The sequence below is a fragment of the Cavia porcellus genome, unplaced genomic scaffold, assembly GCF_034190915.1.
Source record: "Cavia porcellus strain 051 isolate PalLab524CR breed Dunkin Hartley unplaced genomic scaffold, mCavPor4.1 scaffold_31, whole genome shotgun sequence".
In the NCBI taxonomy this organism is placed as follows: Eukaryota; Metazoa; Chordata; class Mammalia; order Rodentia; family Caviidae; genus Cavia; species Cavia porcellus.
In genome coordinates this window covers 12,494,879-12,514,531 of record NW_026947514.1, presented here as the reverse complement: position 1 = coordinate 12,514,531, position 19,653 = coordinate 12,494,879, and the positions used below count along the sequence as shown (strand labels likewise).

The 19,653-nt window shown below is 53.5% G+C and overlaps 1 protein-coding gene across 7 annotated transcripts in view; it reads right to left on the bottom strand.

The window, feature by feature from the left end:
- Ccdc88c (coiled-coil domain containing 88C) overlaps positions 1–19,653 on the bottom strand; it is a 116,979-nt gene that overhangs the window by 33,822 nt on the left and 63,504 nt on the right. For 6 of the 7 annotated variants that reach the window (XM_063241157.1, XM_023566130.2, XM_003472476.5 and 3 more), the window contains 9 exons: positions 18,647–18,787; positions 18,059–18,243; positions 17,315–17,396; positions 16,935–17,093; positions 8,412–8,558; positions 7,750–7,894; positions 4,885–5,069; positions 2,061–2,198; positions 1–1,071 (listed from right to left, as the gene is read on the bottom strand). In XM_063241157.1, coding sequence (XP_063097227.1) covers positions 1–1,071; positions 2,061–2,198; positions 4,885–5,069; positions 7,750–7,894; positions 8,412–8,558; positions 16,935–17,093; positions 17,315–17,396; positions 18,059–18,243; positions 18,647–18,787 — 2,253 coding nt within the window. The remainder of the gene's footprint in view (positions 1,072–2,060; positions 2,199–4,884; positions 5,070–7,749; positions 7,895–8,411; positions 8,559–16,934; positions 17,094–17,314; positions 17,397–18,058; positions 18,244–18,646; positions 18,788–19,653) is intronic. The other variant, XM_063241158.1, reaches the window with a different exon arrangement.

The following is a 19,653-nucleotide window of genomic DNA, read 5'->3' as shown; positions in this document are numbered from 1 at the left end:
CTCTCTCAGAGTGGTCAGCGTCCTCGTGTGCATGGTAACCTGCTTGGTGAGGTCCCTGTTGTCCTTCTCCAGCTCCTTCAGCTTGCTGGCCGCGTCCCGGCAGCGGGCCAGTTCCTTGTCCAGCGCACGGCTCTCCTTCTCGGCTGCCACCAGCTTGGCAGTGCTGTCATCTAAGACGGCGTCCTTCAGCTCCACCTGCTGCCACAGCCGCTTGGCTTCCTTCTCCAGCAGCTTCTTGTCCTTCTCCAGCTGCGCCACCTCCTGCTCCAGGGCCTTTTTGTCCTTCTCAGCCATCTCCAGCTGCTTGTTGGTGAGCTGCAGGGCCTCCAGGTCTCGCCGAAGCGCCTGGTGCTCGGCATCCAGCTCGCTCAGCTCCCGCTCCAGAGCCTGCGACTTGTGGCCGCTGCTCTCTAAACTCTGCTGCAGCCGCAGGTTCTCGGCACTCACATTCTGGTAGCTGAGCTCCAGGCGCTCAGACTTCTTGCTCAGCGCCTTCAGTAGGTCTACGTTCCTCCGCAGCTCCTCCTTCTCGTGCTCCAGCTGCTGGTTCTCCCGCTCGATCTGCGCCATCTTGGCACTGGTAAAGCGCATGGTCTCCACCATCTTCCGAAGCTCCAGGTTCTCCTCATCCAGCTGCTTGTTGTCACGTTCCAGGCCCTCAAGCTGCACCGTCACATTCTGCAGGGTGTCCAGAGACTTCCTCAGCGTCTGGTTCTCCAGCTCCAGGCCTCGGCTTTCATGCTCCAAAGCCTCGACCTTCTCGGTGACTGTCTTCAGGGAACTCACCTTTTTGGCCAGCTGCTCATTCTCCTTCTCCAGCCGGCGCAGCTCCTTCTCCAACGCCTCTGCCCGCTCCCCCTTCTCCTTGGCCTGCTCCAAGTCCCTGTGCAGTTGTTTCTTGTCCGACTCAAGCTGGCTCAGTTTGCTGCCAGCCTCTGTCACCGCCTGGTGGAGGGCCCTGTTCTCCTTCTCGACATCCTTCCCACGAGCCTCGCTGCTGGCCTGAGACTTCTCCCGCAGCGACCACACAGTTCGGTGAAGGTGGTCCTTCTCCTGCTCCAGATCCTTGATCTATGGGGAAACACAATGGGCAGGACCCAGGATGCTGTGGAAACTGAGGCCAGGGATCTGGGCTTGTATTCTGAAGCAAAAGCACCCCAACAATTCCAAGGCCTGATACAGACCCGAATACAGACGTAAGTCCTGAGACAGCTCAGGTCAACATACACTCAGTCCAGCCAAGGTAGGCTTTAAATATAAGCAACATTCCTTCCCTCTCTCCTTCCCTCTTTCTCACTTAAAAGTTTTAGCCATTTCTCTTCATCTTTTTGTCATGGCCGTGGAAATCCAGTGACCAGGCCCTACCCAAATCTGCTGCCTCCTCTGAGGCCCACTCACCACGCCCAGCTTCTTCCCACCATAGACACTGCACAAGTTGAGTACTTTCCTCCAGACTTTAGCCTTGCGTGATGGCTCCAAGTGGGCCTGAACCCAGCAGTCTGCTCTGTATCTGCTTTTCACCTGACCACCATGCTTTTCACCTGGCAGTTTGCTGCCCAACCTGTCTTTCCGCTGTGTGTAGGACTGTTCCAACCTTCTCTGTGCTTTAGGTTGCTCTATGATACAAGCTGGACACTAAAACTCCCAACCCCAGTCTCGCTTACAGGCCAAAGAGCTGTGGGTCAGCTCTGGCCAGTGCATCACCTAGCTGGTCCTGGGAAGGGTGTGTCCCTGGGCTTCCCCACCCTCCAAGGTCTCAGCTGTGACAATGCCCATGAGTAGTGGGCCGGTCTGTGTCCTGTAGCTGCAGAACATTTAACAGCCTCTTTGGCCTCCAGGAGCAACAGGCCAGGAGTACTGGCCCCACAGCCTCCAAGTCCAACTCAGGACTGTCAAGCCTGCTTTCAGACCCCACCCATGTCCCTGGGCAGAAAGGCTGGTGTAAGCTGTCACTGAGCTGAGCACTCATTGCCCGCGGACCTGTGAGTGCTGCCAGGATTGGTCATTACCCTCAGCTCCCTTCTCGGAAGCAAGTGTCCCAGGAGCCAGGAGAGGCCTACCTGCCTGGCCTTGTCGGCCTTCAGGGCCTCCATGTCACTCTGCAGCTGTTCCTTCTCCCTGATCAGCTCCTCACTGAGGGTCTCCAGGTCTTGGTTGCTCTGCTTCTCTCTCTCCAACTGGGTTTGTAACTTTTCAATCTGCAGCCAAAAATCCCAGCCCCAGGCCCAAGTCAGTTTCAACACATGTGCTGCATGCAAAACACGACCCAAACCTCTCAGCCTCTTAGAACAGTGTAGGTATGATGCCTGTATCTCGAGGCACCTTCTTGGGTCCTGAAGAAGCTAATTGCAATGGGCCTCTGCTTGAGGAAAAGGTGCTGGCTTTGCTCTGCAGTAACCTCCTCACACCCTCAGCCATCAGCTCACAGCCCATGATCTGTGCGTTTTGTGCGGCACCACGAGCATGGTCACTCGGCACCTGACTGCCATGTCCCTTGCAGGACCCTGGGTCTCATCTGCCCCGGGGCTGTTCTGGGCCTTTCCCACACTCCCCAGGGTAACCATCCCTGGCCGCTGGAGGCCCTGCGGGGACTTCATGCTCACCTATTTCCCTATCCTCTACCTTGCCTTGGGGTGGGGTAGGGTGGTGACAGCACCCACCTCCTTCTTTGTCATCCTCTGTCACTTGCCTTTCCACCCACTGCACACTACCGCTGCCTCTGCTCTAGGGCACTGCATACACTGGGTTGGGATCCTATATAATTTCTGTCACCCTGGCACCAGGCTCTAATGCTGGACCCAGGTGTGCCTGGGCTCCTCAGACTTCACGGTGCAGCCGAGCCTCCAGGAAACAGAAGTGGCTTCTTTCCTCCAGCACCAAGTTCTCCATGTGAGGAACGGGCCCTGATGCTGGCCTCAGAGGAACAAGCGATCAAAGTCCACTCCCACCTCCTACAAGGCCATAGCAAATTTCTGTGGCTGACCATTGGGGCCAGCGTATTCACCCTCTCAGTCACCACACCTAAAGTGGCAGGCTGGGGCATAGTAGCTGACTTCTCCCTTGAGACCGAGTTGCATTTTATGTGGCTTTAGTGAACCAGGTGCTGCTGGCTGGGGAACACTGTTCTAAAATGATGGTCATGGTGGGGGTGGGAATGGGGTCACTCGGAGAGCTTGGATAAATCTCAGACTTCCTCTAGGGATAGGACCTGGTATGCCCAGGCAACATCCATGAATACCGAGGGCTGAGTCTTGCATAGCCCGGCATGTTAAGTCTTAAGCAGTTCTCAGGACCCTTGTCAGACAAGTCTGGGGCTCTTCTCCTTGGTAAAGAGCCACTTAGTCTTCCTGCCTGGGGTCTATTTAATTCCAGCCTCCACAATGGAAGCAGGCTATAGGGTCCATGGGGGGGGGGGGTGTTGAAAATGCACTATGCTGTCAGGGCACCAAGCCCTCACCCCAACCTGGGGGCCCCAAGGTTAATGTGCTTTACTCAGTGATCAGTATGGAGTTATAATCATGGGTGAGGGAGGCAGCTTCTCCAGGACCCAAGGAGGTGCCTTGAGATACAGGCACCATATATACCTGGGGAACTATGGTTCCTGTGGGCTCCTCAATCTACGCAAGCCTGCACTCTGGCTACACAGGGCTGCCAGAATGCAGCCGACCCCAGGGAGCACCTCCAGACAGAAATGCTAGTGGGAGGCCGAGACCCACCCCAAGGAAAGGAGAGGATGGCTGAGAGTAGGCTAGGAAAGTCAGGGTGGGCTCAACTGCCTCAAAGCCTCGGGGCTACGACCGCCTATTGGGGCTGCAGAGCTCATCCGCCAGACACAGCGAGCACCAATTACATGTCGGGCACACTGGACAGGGTCAAAAGAGGGAGACGTGCAGGGAACAAGACAACAGCCTCTCAGTCAGCTGGGCAGCTTAGCCAGGCCCAGGGCAGCAAGGAAGAAGAGGGATCCAAAAGCAGACAAGGAAAACCTCTAGCCTGGGCATAGTGACTGTCACAGATACTCCCTGCGCTCAGACATGGACTAGCATAGGACAGGTATGGTGTCAGGACAGGACACTGACCCAGAGAACAGGAAGCTGACCAGAGAAAAGGCAGGTGGCCAGGACCTGGGAGAATGGCAGGAGTCACGCAGGGTGGCAGCACATGCTGCCCATTCTTGTTTGTATAGAGAAGCAGCAGCAGGGGACAAGGGAGGCTGGTGCTACCCTTGGGACCTCAGGAAAGTGACCCATACTCTTGCTAGGCCAGCAAGATAACATGGCAGGCTTCCCACATCAGACATCACAAGGAGGGAGGCTCACCTTCCTAAAGATTAGCTCTTTTTGTCCTGGCCAAGGGTGGACTGCCATTTATGAAGACACTTCCTGTGCTAGATCCAAGTGAACCTAAGCCGCCAATGCATGCAGTTGTGCCAAACCAAAAGACCTGGTACAAGATGAGGTGTCTTCTTTTGTCCTACAAAGTCAGGACAAGCCCCAAGCAGCAAAAATGCTGCAGGGTGCACAGTGCTCCAAGGGAACACGAGGGAGCAGGGAGCTGGGCAGTCCTACGAGGGTCCCTGTCATGGTGGGCTGGGTGTGAATCAAGCCTGCACTCAGGTGAAGAACCAGCAGGAAGCACCTTTGCAGCCTGCGTCTCCTGCCCCTGCTGCCTCAACAAAGGAAAACTCCAGACTCACTCAGGAGCAGGCGAGATACTCAGCATCAAAGATGCCAGTCCTGCAAGGGCATCATCAACAAGAGCATTCCTGCCTTCTGCCTGCCAGAACCCGGTGTTGGATGCGTTCAGAATCTATGATGCAATACACCACCCTTAGGGCAAGTGAGAAGGACAAGCCCTGGGCTCTGTGCAGGCCAGCAAGCTCACCTTCTTGCTGAGCTGATGGTTCTCCTTCTCCAGCTCCCCACACTTAAGGTTGTTCTCCTCCAGGGCCAGGGAAGCATCCCGCAGCCCCTGTATGGTGCTCTGGAGGCTCTGGTTCTCCTTCTCCAGCTTCAGAATGCGGCTGGAGGCACATTCATTCAGCTCAAACACGAACGACTTCCTGGAGGCTGAAGCATCAAGTGGGTCAGAACCTGTGCTCTGGAGCCTCCACTTCCATTCTGCCTAGAACCCCAAACCCCAAGCCCAGGGAACTGGGTACCCACTTCTGGCTCCTCCACTCTCACCCCTCTGCTAGCTTAGCTGGATTCAAGGAGAGAGCAGGTTGTAGGGCAGGAGCCAATACAAAAGCTAACTTGCAGGAACTATTTGCTTACCAGGTTGTTAACCTGACTGGCCTCCTCAAGGATTGCAGGGGCCAGCAGAGAGGGCTAACAGGCAAAGGCAGCAGGCAGCAGGACTGCTCAGCAGGGAGGGCATATTAAGTGACCAGTGGTTCAGCTGCAGGAGGTGGAAAGCTACACTACCCAGCACTTGCCAGCCTGGGTGAGAACCCTGGCATGGACTTCTTGTGATTTTACAGTTACACTAAAGAAAAGTGAAAGTCTATGCAAATGCCTTTAAAAATTCCAAGTGAGATGGAAGTACAGGCAAAGAGGGAAAGTGTATGGTTTTAAGCAGCTAAAATGCAAGAAGTGAAGGGAACACAGTCCCAGGACAGGACCACAACAGGTGAGTTGGGGCTTTTGGGGAAGAAAACCTCGGGTGTCAAAGGCCTCTGCAGGAGGGATGGAGGCTGCTCCGCCCACCATGAGCTGAGCCTCAGCATACTACATTACTATGGGCAGAAAGGAGACCACGTGTCCCATTCTAGTGATGGTGCTCGCAGGTGAGCACACACGGGGCTTCACACTGATCATGCAACCCAAGAACCCTAATTCAACCTAAAACAACTCAACAAACTTAGAACCTTTGGTCACCTGGACAGTACCTCTGTGGCATCTGTGGTAAAAAAAGAAATTTTTTTAAATTGTGGTGAGACATACATAAGATTTAGCACATTAGTCATTTTAAATGTGCAGCTAGGACTTTAGTGACACTCACATGTCCCCAACCATCATCACCTTCCATCTCTTCCTCATCTTCCCAAACCAACACTCTACACCTGCCGAGAGCAATTCCTAGGCTTCTACAAGTTGAACAATGGAACTGATAACAAGTTTATCATTTAACAACTAACGGTTCTCCACTGAGCATCCTGCTCATCAGCAGCGCAGCAAGCAGATACGCTTTGATAGACAAGGACAGCTGCCCCTTTGCCCGTCACCAGGGCCAGGCAGGGGTGAGGCCTCCCCACCTTATCTCACCTGCACTCACAGATTCACCACCCTCATATTGCAGATGAGGAAACTCAAGTCTGAAGAAGTTATGTACTTGCCCTGGCTCAGCCCCTTACCACAGTGGAGGAGCCAAGACTTCCAATCTAAGTCTTCAGAAGTTACCCCACACACTCGGAAGTATATTCAGGGGGCTGGGGATGTGGCTCAGTAGTACAACATGTATTCAGCCTGCAAGAGGCCTTAAGTTCGATCCCCAGCACAGGGAAAAAAGTCTAAAACATACAGAGTCAGGTCTAGTGGCACATGCCGACAATCCCAGGTGCTCAACAGGCTTGAGCCCAGGTATTTAGGAACAGCCTGGACAACACAGCAAGATGCAGTCTAATTAGTAAATTACTTTTAAAAATTAAAAGAACAAATCTTTGGGCTTTTCTTGCACTGTCTTTCAAGTCAACATTATCACTGAGAATAAATCACAGTTACTGACCTTAAAGGGCTCACAGACTATACTGGAGAGTCCACTGGTGAGGCTTTCCTCATCTCAGAGCGGACCACAAACCCTGCAGACTGAGGCAGCACCATCACCTCTCCACACCACCAGGGGGCAGCAGCTCCTCACCCTGGATTTCAGAGGTAGGGACTCTGTGGCTCCCACCTTATGCAGTTCCCAGCCCCTGCCCAGGGCACCAACTGTTCAAGGTAACAGGCTACCAACTGAGTTTTGGTTTGGAATGCAGAGGAGTGAACACTCAGGGAATATGCCTCAACCTTATTGGTATTCTGAGGGATGTTTACCAGGATTTTAAAAAGCCACCACCAGAACAAGCCAAAAGCACCAACCACGCTCTGCAAGGCTATGTAAACATTCAGTCGAGTTACCAGGTGCACGGGACTGGTGAGTGGGTGCTATTTTCAAACACAGGAACCAGCTCATTGTTTGCCTGGGGCTGAAGCTTCCTGCTCTGGTGCTGACCCCCACCCTGCCTTTCCTACAACTGCCACTTCATCCAGAAGGCCAGCAGAGGGCAGCAGTGTGAGCCCAGGAGGGCTGGCCTGGCAGGTCACAGAGCATCCCTATCCAGGAGACAGATGACAGGCTGCATCCATCTTGCCCAATTATGCAAATGAACTGAGGAAGTAATGCCCAGGGTACATTTATAGCTGAGATTAGCGACCACTGGGGATTCTCCTGCCATCCAGACAGGCTTAAGATGTCCCCTGGGTGTTAGTGTGCTGGGATCTGGAAGCTCTTGAGTGGCCACGTGGGAAACCAAGTGGACCAGTAACACTCAATTTGTATTTTGTGTCCTGATGCCGAGTCTACCAGACCCCTCGTGCTCCCCTGGGGGAGACTGTAATGAAACAGTTCCAAGTGGCACTTGAAGGAAATTCTATTTACTTGGGGTGGATGGATGGGCCACCCTGAGGAAGGATTCCGTGCCAGCACTCGGCTCTCTGGGTTAGGGCGCAGCCCCAGTCCAGATGGCTGCGGGCACCAGGCCCTACCTACCATCTGACAGCTCTGCGTTCTTAGACAGCTGCTCCAGCTCCCAGCCCAGGTGGGCTGACTCGTTCATGCTCTGCTTCTGGGCAATCTCCAGGACCATGTTTTCTTCCAGTAGCTCCTCTATTCGCTTCTTATCTGTGTCTCGGTCCTAGGGCAGGAGAGGGAAGGAATGAGCATGGGCCTCTGGTCGGGGCCCAGCCCTGAGCACCCACAGCCAGCTGCTGAGGATGAAGGAACAGCATGTATCTGCTCACTTGCAGACAGAGCTGCACATCAGGGTGTCACACGGGCCCCACTATCACAGTGACAGCCATCAGAAGGTACCTCAACCTGGCACTTGCATTACAGAGAGAACCCCAACGTCTCTAACTGAATGGTGGTCATAGGGCTCTGGAGCAGGCACCTTGGTGACAGGCAGGTCTGTGGCTCTGGTACAGGTCTCCAGGATCTCAAAAGCTCTGAAGAGGCCAACATCCCTGCCCTGCCCACCATGGAAGCCCCAACAGGGGTGCCCATCCCTATAGAAAGCGATGCAGAAGTCAAGCCTGGCTGCTCCAAAGTGCCTACTCAAGCCCTTTGAGGAGTTCAGCAGCTACAACACCAGGAAAAGGCCTGGCCCACACCCCGCCCAGTGCTGTACAAGGCATCTGCACAGCTGCCAATACCAGTTCCAGGTCGTGCAGCTTGGATTTCAGCTGCAGGTTCTCCTTCTCCAGCTCGTGGACTTTGTCACCTCGAGCCCGGGCAGCGGTCAGCTGCTCCTCCAGCATGGCCTTGGTTTCAATTAAGATGATGTTGTCTTCTCTCAGCTCCTGAGGAACAGAGACAGAGAGGGGATCATCAGATAAAGGAGTGGAATTCACGGCCATAGGATCCTCGACCCAAGCTCTTTCAGACCTCTGGACCAAACCTCAATCCAGGCACAAGCCTGTGATAGGAAGCTCTGCCTCTGCTTTTTACCATCCTCACCTCTCTTCATGAAGCAAGGATGCATGGACTTTCTCTGCGAAAAATCCAGAAATCAAGAAAATATTGAACTTGGGGAAAGCAGGTCGGGGAGTGGCTAAGGCTTTGACACTGAGGACCTCACTTTGACAAGTAAGCTCTCAGCCAGGGCCTCTATAGTCTGTTTCCTCAACAAGTTGAGGGGAGGCTGAGGACCTATGAGGGGTCCCCAGGTCTGAGTGTGTTCCTCTCAATTCAACATTCATCCCACTAATCAGCATCCCGGAAAAAGCAGCCATTCAGGAGGCTTTCCTGTAGCATGCAGTTGCTACTTGAGTATTTTACACACGTACTCTTGGCCTCACAAAGTGCTCAGCGGTTTCCTGGAAATGTCTTTACAGCAGTTAAACCCAAGCACTGCGAATCAAGCAAGCACACGCCCCAGAGACCCGTGCAGCCCCAGAGACCTGTGCAGCACGGAGTCTGTGCCCCCCACTTCTGCATGCCCTCTCAGTTCCTCTCGTCCTGAGCCCCCAGGCCCATCCCACCCACAGACTCCAACATGGGCTGAGGCTAGGAGTTTCTGCTTGATCCTCTACACGCTCACAGCCCCCATTGGGCCAGAATCCAAGACTTTCAATGCAGGGAAACCACCTGCTTTCCAGTCAGTGGTCGAGGTTCTGATCAGAGCCTGGCAGCCAGGGACAGCTTGCTCACTGGGACTGGGCTCTCCTGCGTGCCCTCTCCCTGTCCATCCCCTACCCTCACTCCTGGTGGAGGCAGCCCCCAGGGGCTGGGGGACAACCTCCTCCTCCTGTGATAAATGACTGACCTGGGTAAGTTAAGGATCAAGTCCAAAGTACAAACCCACTAAGGGCCAAAGCTGAGCTTGCACTTGGGCCGAGAGCTCAGACTGACTCCTACACTACCCTCAGCCCCCTAAAAGCTATCTTGGGGGACTTGCATGAAAAAAGAGGCCTAGACTGCCACTAATGACATTGAGCCAGATGACAATGAGGGTTTCAAGTGGGAAGAAGGCCCAGCTGTCCGTCTCCGGTTGCTGCCTGCCCTGTTCTCGCCCAGCATCCCAGCAAGGTTTACTCACCACTAGCCAAGGCGACCACAGCATGGGCTGCCCCTTCATCCTCCCAGCCAACTCCTACTCAGCCTTCAAGAGCCAGCATGAGTTGCCCCTCTGAGAAGTGCTTAAGAATCCACTCCCTCCTAAAACTGAGTCAGGCATTTAGCCTCCCATGTTCCCTGGGCCTGCTCTGATGCAATGGTCACTGGCTGTTCTCTCTCGAGACCTCGGGACAGGACTGTCTCACTTCCCCTTTCAGGAGCCTCAGGAAAGTGTTCAGTGACACCTGTTGGTCAATCACACAGCAAGAAGGAATTGGGCGTGGCTTACAGGGTGGGCTCTGAAGGACTTTCAACAGGCTGGACAGAGGTGGCAGGAGGGGGACACAGCACTCAGCAGAATGATTCCTAACTGCCACCTGAGTCCTCCCCAATTTCCCTATGGTTTCAACTCCTTCTTTATCAGGCAGCAGAAATATCCCAACCTCCCAAAACACCTCACGCACCCAGGACCTCAGAGGTGACAGGGTGGGCGTGTAGGAGTGAGAAGGCCGTCCCACATCTCAAGGCTGCTGCCCACAGCCACCCGCCCACCACGTTCGATCCCAAGGGAACCGTAGCTGAAGTCACCCTAGCTTGAGCCATGCTTATGAAATCACAGAGCTTTTCGGCACAAGTCAGCTTGTATATGAAAGAGTGTGTGTGAGTGTGTGCACACGTGCACATGTGTATGTTTGCGGGGTACTGAGGACCAAACGCAGACCCTCTGCACTGGGCTACATCGCCAGTTTTTTTCCGAGACAGGATCTGTCCAAATCACTAAGTTGCCCAGAGTGGACTCACACTGCAAGCCCCTCACCCTGGCCTTCTGGAGTGCCAGGAAGGCAGGTGTGCAGCACCAAGCCCGGCTTGGAATCCACTTCTAATCTGCCACCAGGACTTGAAGGTCCGACCAGTTATGGGGCTCCTGGGATGACTTCCACATCTGCCATTGACTCTAGCTACAGGACCTCTCAACCATGATTTCCTCCTCCCTAAGAAGGGCACGAATACAAGGAAATGACACAGTTAGTTAGATAATGTGGTGTCACAGCCACCTTGAGGGCTGCAGGGCGTCTTTCCCTCCAGCACTTAGCCTCGGAGCACCCACCATGTTCACAGACAAAAACTGGTTGCCAAGGACCCCCGAGGTGTGGCTTGGTAAGACAGCACTTGCCTAGCATGCAGGAGGCCCTGGGTTCAATCCTCACTACAAAAAAGAGGGGGAAACTACTCTAAATTCAAAATATGGTATCCGCGGGGAACTCCCTGGCTCCCCAGCACCAAACACCAGAGAGGATGCAGAGTCAGAGAAACCGGTTCTCTCCCAGCAAGCACCAGAGCACAGTACCACGTGGGCTCCATGTGGCTCCGTGTCCAGTGACAGAAAGCAGGGCCCTGAGGAGGAGGGAGGGCCTGGTCACTAAAGTCAGGCCCCAAAACTCAGCCAGCTTCACAGAAATACCTTTCGCTCCCCCAAGAAACCCACCTGATTAAACACGGCCTGACCCAGGATCTGGGCCTGGCAGCACATTTCTGTAATCCCAGCACCTAGGAGGCCAAGGCAAGAAGATCACAAGTTCAAGGCCAGCCTGGGCAACTTAATGACTTAATGAAACCCTGCCTCAAACAAACAAACAAAGAACCATCAAAACCAGACATAAACATGGAAGGTTAGGTCTGTCCAGCTCAGCTGTTCCGTCATCAGAACTCCTGAGAAGAAACAGAGACAAACAGACACAAAATGTCCCACACTGAAGCCAGCCTCCCTGGGCTTGGGGTACTGAAAGTTAAATTCCCTAGACTGTAACACACCTGCTTACAAGTCAACAGCGGGAAGCTGGGGCGTCCCCCAGGCCCCTCTGTGGGACCACAGGGGCAGCGCACTCACTACACGAGGGCCCCCAGGTCACCGGCTCCCCCAGGCTCCTTCCCTGCACTGGGGTCTGGGGGCTGAGGATCAGGCTCGGTCACTGGCAGGCGGTCAGGGCCCTGCAGGCACCAGTGCATTCCATCCCAGTCCACCTGCTTAGCAACTGTGACACTGGGCGAATTATTAATTCATCTTAAATTTCTCATCTACAAAAAGCAGAGGAAGTAACTGTGACTGCCACGGCTTGCAGAGCCACCATGAGGTTTAAATTAAATGATTCCACTGAGCTCAACACGGCTCTTGACTCCACAAATAAGAGTCACTACTGCTCATTTAAAAGCCTCACTGAGCAAGCACCTGAGGCCCACACTATGCATTTTCAGCTCAGGTCACGGGCCTGTCACAACCACTCAGCCCGGAGAGGGAAGCACGGAAGCTCTCAGAGATAATGAATGCGTGTGGCTGTGTGCCAATAAAACTTTATGCATAAAATCCACTGGTGGGACGGTTCTGGCTTATGGACTGGCTTGCTGGCCACTAGAAAGACGACGAGCTGGGCACTGAGGATTGTAAGTCAGGAAGATGTGGACTCTGTCTTCGAAGCGCTCCAGGCCTGCTTGAGAGATGACAAGAAAACACCAGGACACTGTGTGCTGGACACTGCCTGAAGCAAGCAGGGGATTTCCAAAGGAAACATGAGGCCAGGGCCCACAGAGCTCACCGCCAGCCTTGCTCTGGCCTCCTGCTCCTGGGACTCCTGAGTCTGAAGGGGTGCAGGGAGGGTAAGCAGGCAAAGGAAACACCTTGCAAAGCTGCAGGGTCCTGGGGGAGCCAGCAGGGGGGCTGTGCTGGTGAGAGCAGCTCGTGAATGCAAATTCATCCCGGGAGCAGCCCAGAGGAGCTGGATGAGCTACGGGAAAGGCCACACTGGCTGCAGGACAGAAGGATGTGCAGGGGCCAGTTTAGATCCAGGGGCAGCGTCCCGTCTACAGGCACTGGAATAATCCAGCAAGCCCAGGACAGCAGGAGGCTGGGCATGTACACTGTGACATGCCAGGATGGGGTCATGTGTGGTGGGAGTGGGAGTGGCACTAGGACTGGTGGGACTGGACTAGGAGAAGGAAGAACAGAGTTGGTCAGAACTTTGGCTTAAGACCCTGAGCACGTGGACGGAGACTCCAGTGCAGAGACAGCATAGGCAGCTTTGAAGGTGAAATACTGTGTCAGATTAACCCTGAAGGTGCTGTGTAACATCCAGGTGGAGGGAGGCCTGGAGAGCAGGAGAGGGACCCAGCCTGATGATCAAGGCACTGGACTTAAACTGGTGAAGACTTCCTAAGCATCTTCTCCCCTAAAGGCAGCAGAGACACCCAAGAGAGCTCAGGAAACTCAGGGTAAAGGTGAGCAGACTGCCCCCAGGCCAGAGAGCCAAAACCACAGCAACCTCCCCACCCCATCCGGATCCCAGGCACCACTGCTGTCATACTAGGTGTGGCTTTAGTTTGGGGGTCAGACAGCCTGGGGCTGATGATTAACCCAGCCCTAACTGCTGGTGCTTTGCCAATGACCAACCCACCGGCTGTCTCCTCACTATGGGATCTGGTCCAAGGGTCCTTATCTCCTCTCACCTCCTGCATAGAGTAGCTGGCCAGAGTAAGTTCACTGCACATGCTCCTGAGCCCAAGAGGCCAGGGCATGAGGTCTTTTTTTTTTTGTCTTTTTCATTTTTATTGGTACCGAGGATCGAACTCATGACCGCCTGCTTGCAAGGCAGGTGCTTATGCCGCTGAGCTAAATCCCCAGCCCTGGCATGAGGTCTTAGTGCCACCCAGACCATGCCACTTCCTTCCACAGATGGGACAAACACAACCGACACCAGCAAATTGGTGTCTCAGCCAGGATTGTTCTTGCCAGGCTCTGGCCTCTCAAGTTGCTTATTTTGAATTCAGTGCTGCCTAGAAAGCTGTCAATCCACACAGGAGCTGGGAAAGACCCAGCTCTGGTCTGCTCTGCTCGGGATGCGCACAGCATCTGTGCATGTGCCTTTGGCCCTGTGGAGATTTTCAACCAGTCATAAAACACAGGAAAGAGACGCTTCCAAGCAATGGCTCTGCCTCCACCTCCTGCGTACAGCCTTCGGCCCAACCCTCTGACCTGGGCCTGCTGCTGTTTGCAAAGGGAAGCCAAGGGCAGCCGGGGACCCAGCTCATATTTCCTCCCATCCCAGCAACACCTATGCTGTGCCTATTTGTGTCTTTTCAACTCTCAGACCTCGAGACACCAAAATGCTGCCAAAGTTTAAACAAACCATATAAATTTGTATTCCATGTTTTTCTATCCAAAATTAACCTCGCCCTGACTGGGCCTTTATCATCGCCTCCCATGAAGCACCACCGAGCTGACCCTCCAGTGATCTGTACTGGGTGTTTCCCAGGTTCAGGCTGGGCAGAGCTCTCTGGGAGGAGAGGACTCTGGTTCAGTGTCCAGCCTGGGAGAGCTGCACGAGAGAATGGCCAAGCTGCCAGTTCTGCTCACCTGTAGGTCGCCTCTAACACCACACTACCACACCACTGGCTCCAATCTAGAGGAAATGAACCCTCAGGCCTCTCCCTGGCCTTCTCCCCAGATTACAAGACTCGACTGCAGAGCACTGGGCGCCTCTGCCGGATACCACAGTCCCTGGGGCTGTGTGGCAAGCTTCATGCTGACAGCTGAGAACGACAAGGTCCCCACACGGTGGGCCCACACAGAGTCATGCCCAGCCAACTGACTGTCCTGCAAGCCTCACCCCTGGCAGAGGGAATCCTGCAGCACAGAGCTCCTGATGAAAAGTACACCTGGTCCCGGTCTGGGAGAAAGGAAGGTCGCTGGGAGACAGCCTGCATAATGCAATTCCAGGGACTGCTCCCTAGGGTCTAGCGGGGCCAGGAACATGCATTCTTAAAAGGTGCTTTCAGCTGATTCGGACCACAACTTGAAAAACGAAGGGCTACAACTTTTGGAAGACGTTTCACAGATTTAAACTGATGAATCTTTTTAACTTTCCATAATTAAACTGATGCAGGCATGAGCCCATTCAAACCAGCTAATGCTGCTGTTGTCCTTTCACTTGGATCAATCCCTCTACCACCCAGTTTACTATGAAGAATACATGCTGAAACCAGGATAAATGAGTCACACACAGCTACCGCTATGCATACGCCACTTATAGTCTACCATCAACACTGTACTATTTTGCTTTGTCATGTACCCATCCACCTAGCTACCTGGATCCATACCCTCATTCTTAGACCCTCTCTAAGGTTTGCACATTTGCAACTCCCCCTTAACTCACAACACATTTCTGCATGCCACTGCATGCTTTAACTGCTTAGAGATCTCTCCGTCTCCATCTCCGTCTTTTCCGTCTCCTTCTCCTTCTCCTCCTTCTTCCAGGTACCAGGGATTGAACCCAGGGCCTCACACATGCTAGTCAGGTGTTCTACCAACTCAGTACATTCATAGCCCTTTTGCAAAACATTGTACTTTGAGACAAGGCCTCACTAAGGAACCCAGGCTAACTTCCAACTTGCAATTCTCCCATCTCAGCCTCCCCAATAGCTGGGAATACAGGTATATGCCACTCTACCCAGTGCTTCAAAATTATAATTATCACACAATGGAAATGTGTGCTACTATACTATGAAAGAATCTGGGGGACTGGGGATTTAGCTCAGCGGCATAAGGGCCTGCCTTGCAAGCAGGCAGTCATGAGTTCGATCCCCGGTACCGATAAAAAAGAAAAAGACAAAAAAAAAAAAGAATCTGGGTTTTCATGTTAAGTTGGATACACTCATTCAAACATAAACATGAACCCATCAAAGTCACTTGTGCACCAAGGCAGTGCAAGCCTCTTGACATGAAGCCCACTAAACACCAGAGACTGGGCCCAGGCTACTGCTACTGGGAGACAAAGCCCCCTCAATTCCCCCAAGACCCAGATAGCAACCAGACCTCATGCCAAAGCAGCTCGTCTCCAGATCATGCCTAAGTGCTCAGGCTGGCAGCCAGCCAGGGTAAGCCTGCACTCCTGAACTTGCCCTCTGCAGTGTCTGAGAAGCCAGGTGCTCACAGGTGTAGCAGACTCACTGTTGTTCAAAGTGAACTGCAGGACAGAATTCACTCCACAAGCGTTTCTCCAACCCCTCTAGTGCGGAGTACATGGCTGTGCATGTATGTGTTCCAGATACTGAGAACAACACAAACCAGACTTGTTCCAGGAGCCTATTCCAGTGGACTTGGGGGTGTCACCTTCACCAGCCTATACCAGTGCCCACTGGAGTCCCACAGCAGGGGAGAAACGACACTGACACTGTGCTTCCCAGGCCTGATCAGCTGCCTCAGAGATCACGTGGCTAGACGAGCTGTCGGGATTATTCCTAACATCAAACAAGTCCCCTTTGCAGGTGCTGATGCCCCCATCTCTCCCAGCTCCCTTCTGGGTGGAATCGAGTTCACACAGGGAACCAGCACCACTTCCCAAACTCTGGGAAGTGTAACAGGGACCAAACCTCCAAATCCTTGGGAAAGTGGGTCCTGGAAGCCATAGGTGACACAAGGCCACTGGGATGAATGGTTAAAGCATCAAGGATCTCTCTTGGATCTCAATCTCAGTCTAACTCTGACTCCTTCACCTGCATTGACCCAGGTACAGTGAGTGGCGTGTACCTGTAGAACAGTACTTGGGTTGAGACAGAGGCAGGAGAATCCCTTGAGCCCAGGAGTTCAAGACCAGCCTGGGCAACACAGAAAGACCTGGCTCAAAAAAATACAGGAATAACATAAAACAAAAGCTCTTGGCAGAGCTTCTACTGGGTGAGGGTGTACTAAGTAACCTGTCTCTACACCAGTTACTTCTCAAGGATTTCACCCCTTTCATCTTGAGAACTTTGGGAGTATTAGCATTCCCATGTTATAGATCAAGGAACTGAGTCCTAGCAAATTAGCCCAGAAATTGCAAGAACCTTTAAACAAAGCTACAAATGGAAGACTTTCAATGTGGCATGAAGCAGAAGAGCAAACCCTAAAAGAAACCAGTGCCCTTCACCAACCAACCACATTCCTTCCCTCATCCACTGACACTTCAAGATGGAAAAGGACCCAGAGGGAGGCCAGACAGGCAGCCATGCAGGGAAGCACCCCGTGAAGGCTCATGGCTCCTCCCAATCCTCCAAGGACGCACAGCGTCAGAAGCCCAGGCCAGGGTGCCTACCTCCATGCGGGCCTTGTAGAAGTCCACATCATGCAGTTTCTCCTTGCAGCGAACCAGCTCCATCTCCAGCCTCTCCACACGGTTTGCCTTCTCCCGTAGGGAGTCCAGCTCGTCCCGGTAGGCACGGGCAGACCGGGCATCGGCTGCCAGCTGGATGTTCTACAGGGCAGGCAACGGCAGTGAAGACAGCTTAGGGAGTCCCTCTGGGGAAGGGACACCCCAGGAAAAGGCAGTCCAGATGGCTGAGGGTCTTCTGAGGGTGTCACTAAGAAACATGGCCACCTCGAGGGAGTTCACAGGACCCCCTGGCACTTGGGCAGCTCTGTGGGGCATTCCTGGCCCTCACTGAGGCATCCCAGCCTACACAGGCTCCTGCTCACCTCCTGCTTGACCTTCTGGAGTTCCAGCACGAGCTGGTCCACCTCGTGCCTGGTGTCCACGAGCTGCTCTGTCTTCTCCTCCCTGCGGAGCAATCAGGAGGGAAAGCTTCTTTGCAGGCCCTGGAGAAAGGCTACCACTCCCAGGAAAAGGAGGGAACCCAAGTTTTGGGGTTCTAGGATCAGATATGCCTTTGGGGCCCCCATAAATGTTCTCTACTCCAAATACTTTCCTCTAGTTTCTAACAGTTGCCCGCAAACCACTACCACCTGCCGGCCAGGTTTCCCTGTGAGTATACAGAGTAGGTAAGAAGAACCTGGCTGTGGCTCTAGCACTCCATAGCTGGGCTTGTGTGGGATCAAGGATGAGGAGATGAAGGCAGGCAACTGCCCACTGGATGGGTAAATAACATTCACCAGCTGTAGGAAAGAAAAGGACCAGCTCCCAGGATAGGGCAAGGTGCCTCCTCCCTCCACCTGAGAACAGCTATCCCAGCTCCAAATTGGGCCCGGGTGGGGCAGCTATCTCCTCTGGAGGCAATCTATAACGGTTGGGAGCCAGAAGCCAGGGAGAAGCCCTGCTTCCACGCAGGCCCCGAGGAGGTCTTCAGTCAGTCAGCAAGCTGGAGCAGCCCCGCCAGGTCCAGGGCCCTCCTGTTTGTGGCACTGCCTGTGCAAGCTGACTGCACACCAGAAACAGGTCTGCAGCCACCACACAGAAGCAGGAAAAACAGCGGGGCCACTCACAGGTCCTGCCTGACACGCCGCAGCCTGGCCTTGGTGTCGGCCAGCTCCACCGCCAAATGCTGCTTGTCCTCACTGGAGAGGCTGCTGGTGGGGCTAGGCGTGGAGTTGCTGCTGGAGGACTTGACAGGGCTGGGTGGGTGCTGCGCCTGCAGGTAGTCCCGCTCCTGCGTCAGGTCCACGATCAGCTGCACCGGCAGACAAAGGGCAAAAGAAGAAGACACACAGGCTCATTAGGGCACCCCGGGGCCCGCACTGTGCCACCCAGAGAAAGGAGATTTCCGCTGAGACTCAGAAAACGGGTGAGGCGTTAAAGGGTAGTTCCATGTTTTCAAAAAGGGGTGAAATATTTAGTGGAATAAAAAGAAGTGACTGCATAGAAGAGGAACCCTGAGCCTGGCATCCTGATGATTTCTGTCCTGTGGATGTCTCTGCAGTGACCATTCACCCCAGAGGCTGAAGCCAAGGAGAGGACCCATTTCCCGCCTCCACCAGACCCTGATCAGCAGTACAGGGAGGAGCTGCAGCCCAAGGTAGAGATGGGAAGAGATAGAGGGGAGTGTCCCCAGTCCACCCCAGGCTGCCACACACCTCAGTGCACTCATCCCGCTCATCGATGAGCCTGCGGAGGTGGAACACCATGCTCCGGGACAGGGCCTCCAGCTCCTCCGGGGCCACGTCTGGAAGCTCCAGCCACTGCAGGTCGAACACGTTCTCCTGGTTGTGGGTCACCTGCAGGCACAGAGTCAGCACTGCAGACGCCAGCGCATGTGGCCCTGGGCTCTCCAAGTGCCTCTCTGCCCACGACCACTGGGCAGGAGATCCAAGCAGAGATCAGAACCTGCCTTGCTGGGACATGAGACAGCACCTCAGTCGTAAGACATTATTGATCCCAGATTGGCTGATACATTTCCTGTGGCGAGCAGAAAGGCTCCTTCAGCATGTTTAGGCAAACTTCAGACAAGCACCACTAACACAAGCCACTTCTGTTCACAAGTCTTTTAATAGCAGAAAGCACTTGCCTTCCACTCAAAGGTCCCAGGATAAGATATTTATTTGCATTGGAGCTATATTCATTTGTAACACAAAGAAGACAGGCATCTGGAAAGGATGAGTAATAATACTAACATTTCTTTTTGCTTTTTTGTTTTCTGTCTTTTTGAGGCAGGGTTTCATCACTATGCAGTTCAGGCTGGCCTTTAATTCACCTTGTAACCCAGCTTGGCCTCGAACTTGTAGTGATCCTCCTGCCTCAGCCTCTCAGGTGTTGGGATTACAAGCGCATCCTATGTTACAATGGTGGGTACTTAGTGATCCTAGGTTCTGTAGGGGGAACTGTTCAAAATCTAAAGCAATCTTCAGGAAAGCCCCTAATTTATTCCCACAAGCCTCAGAAGACCACCTGTCCTTTCCTGTCAGCAGGGATGGAGGATGTAGTGAGTTCTCATCTGCTCACTTTTGGAAGAAAAATATTATAATGTTCAGGCCTCAACCAGGAGAAACAAAATCAAAGAAACCAACATATCTGCTCAGCAAAGCACTCCAGAAGAAAAAAATGCTTAAATTATTCAGAGCAGTAGATGGAAATATAAAAAAAA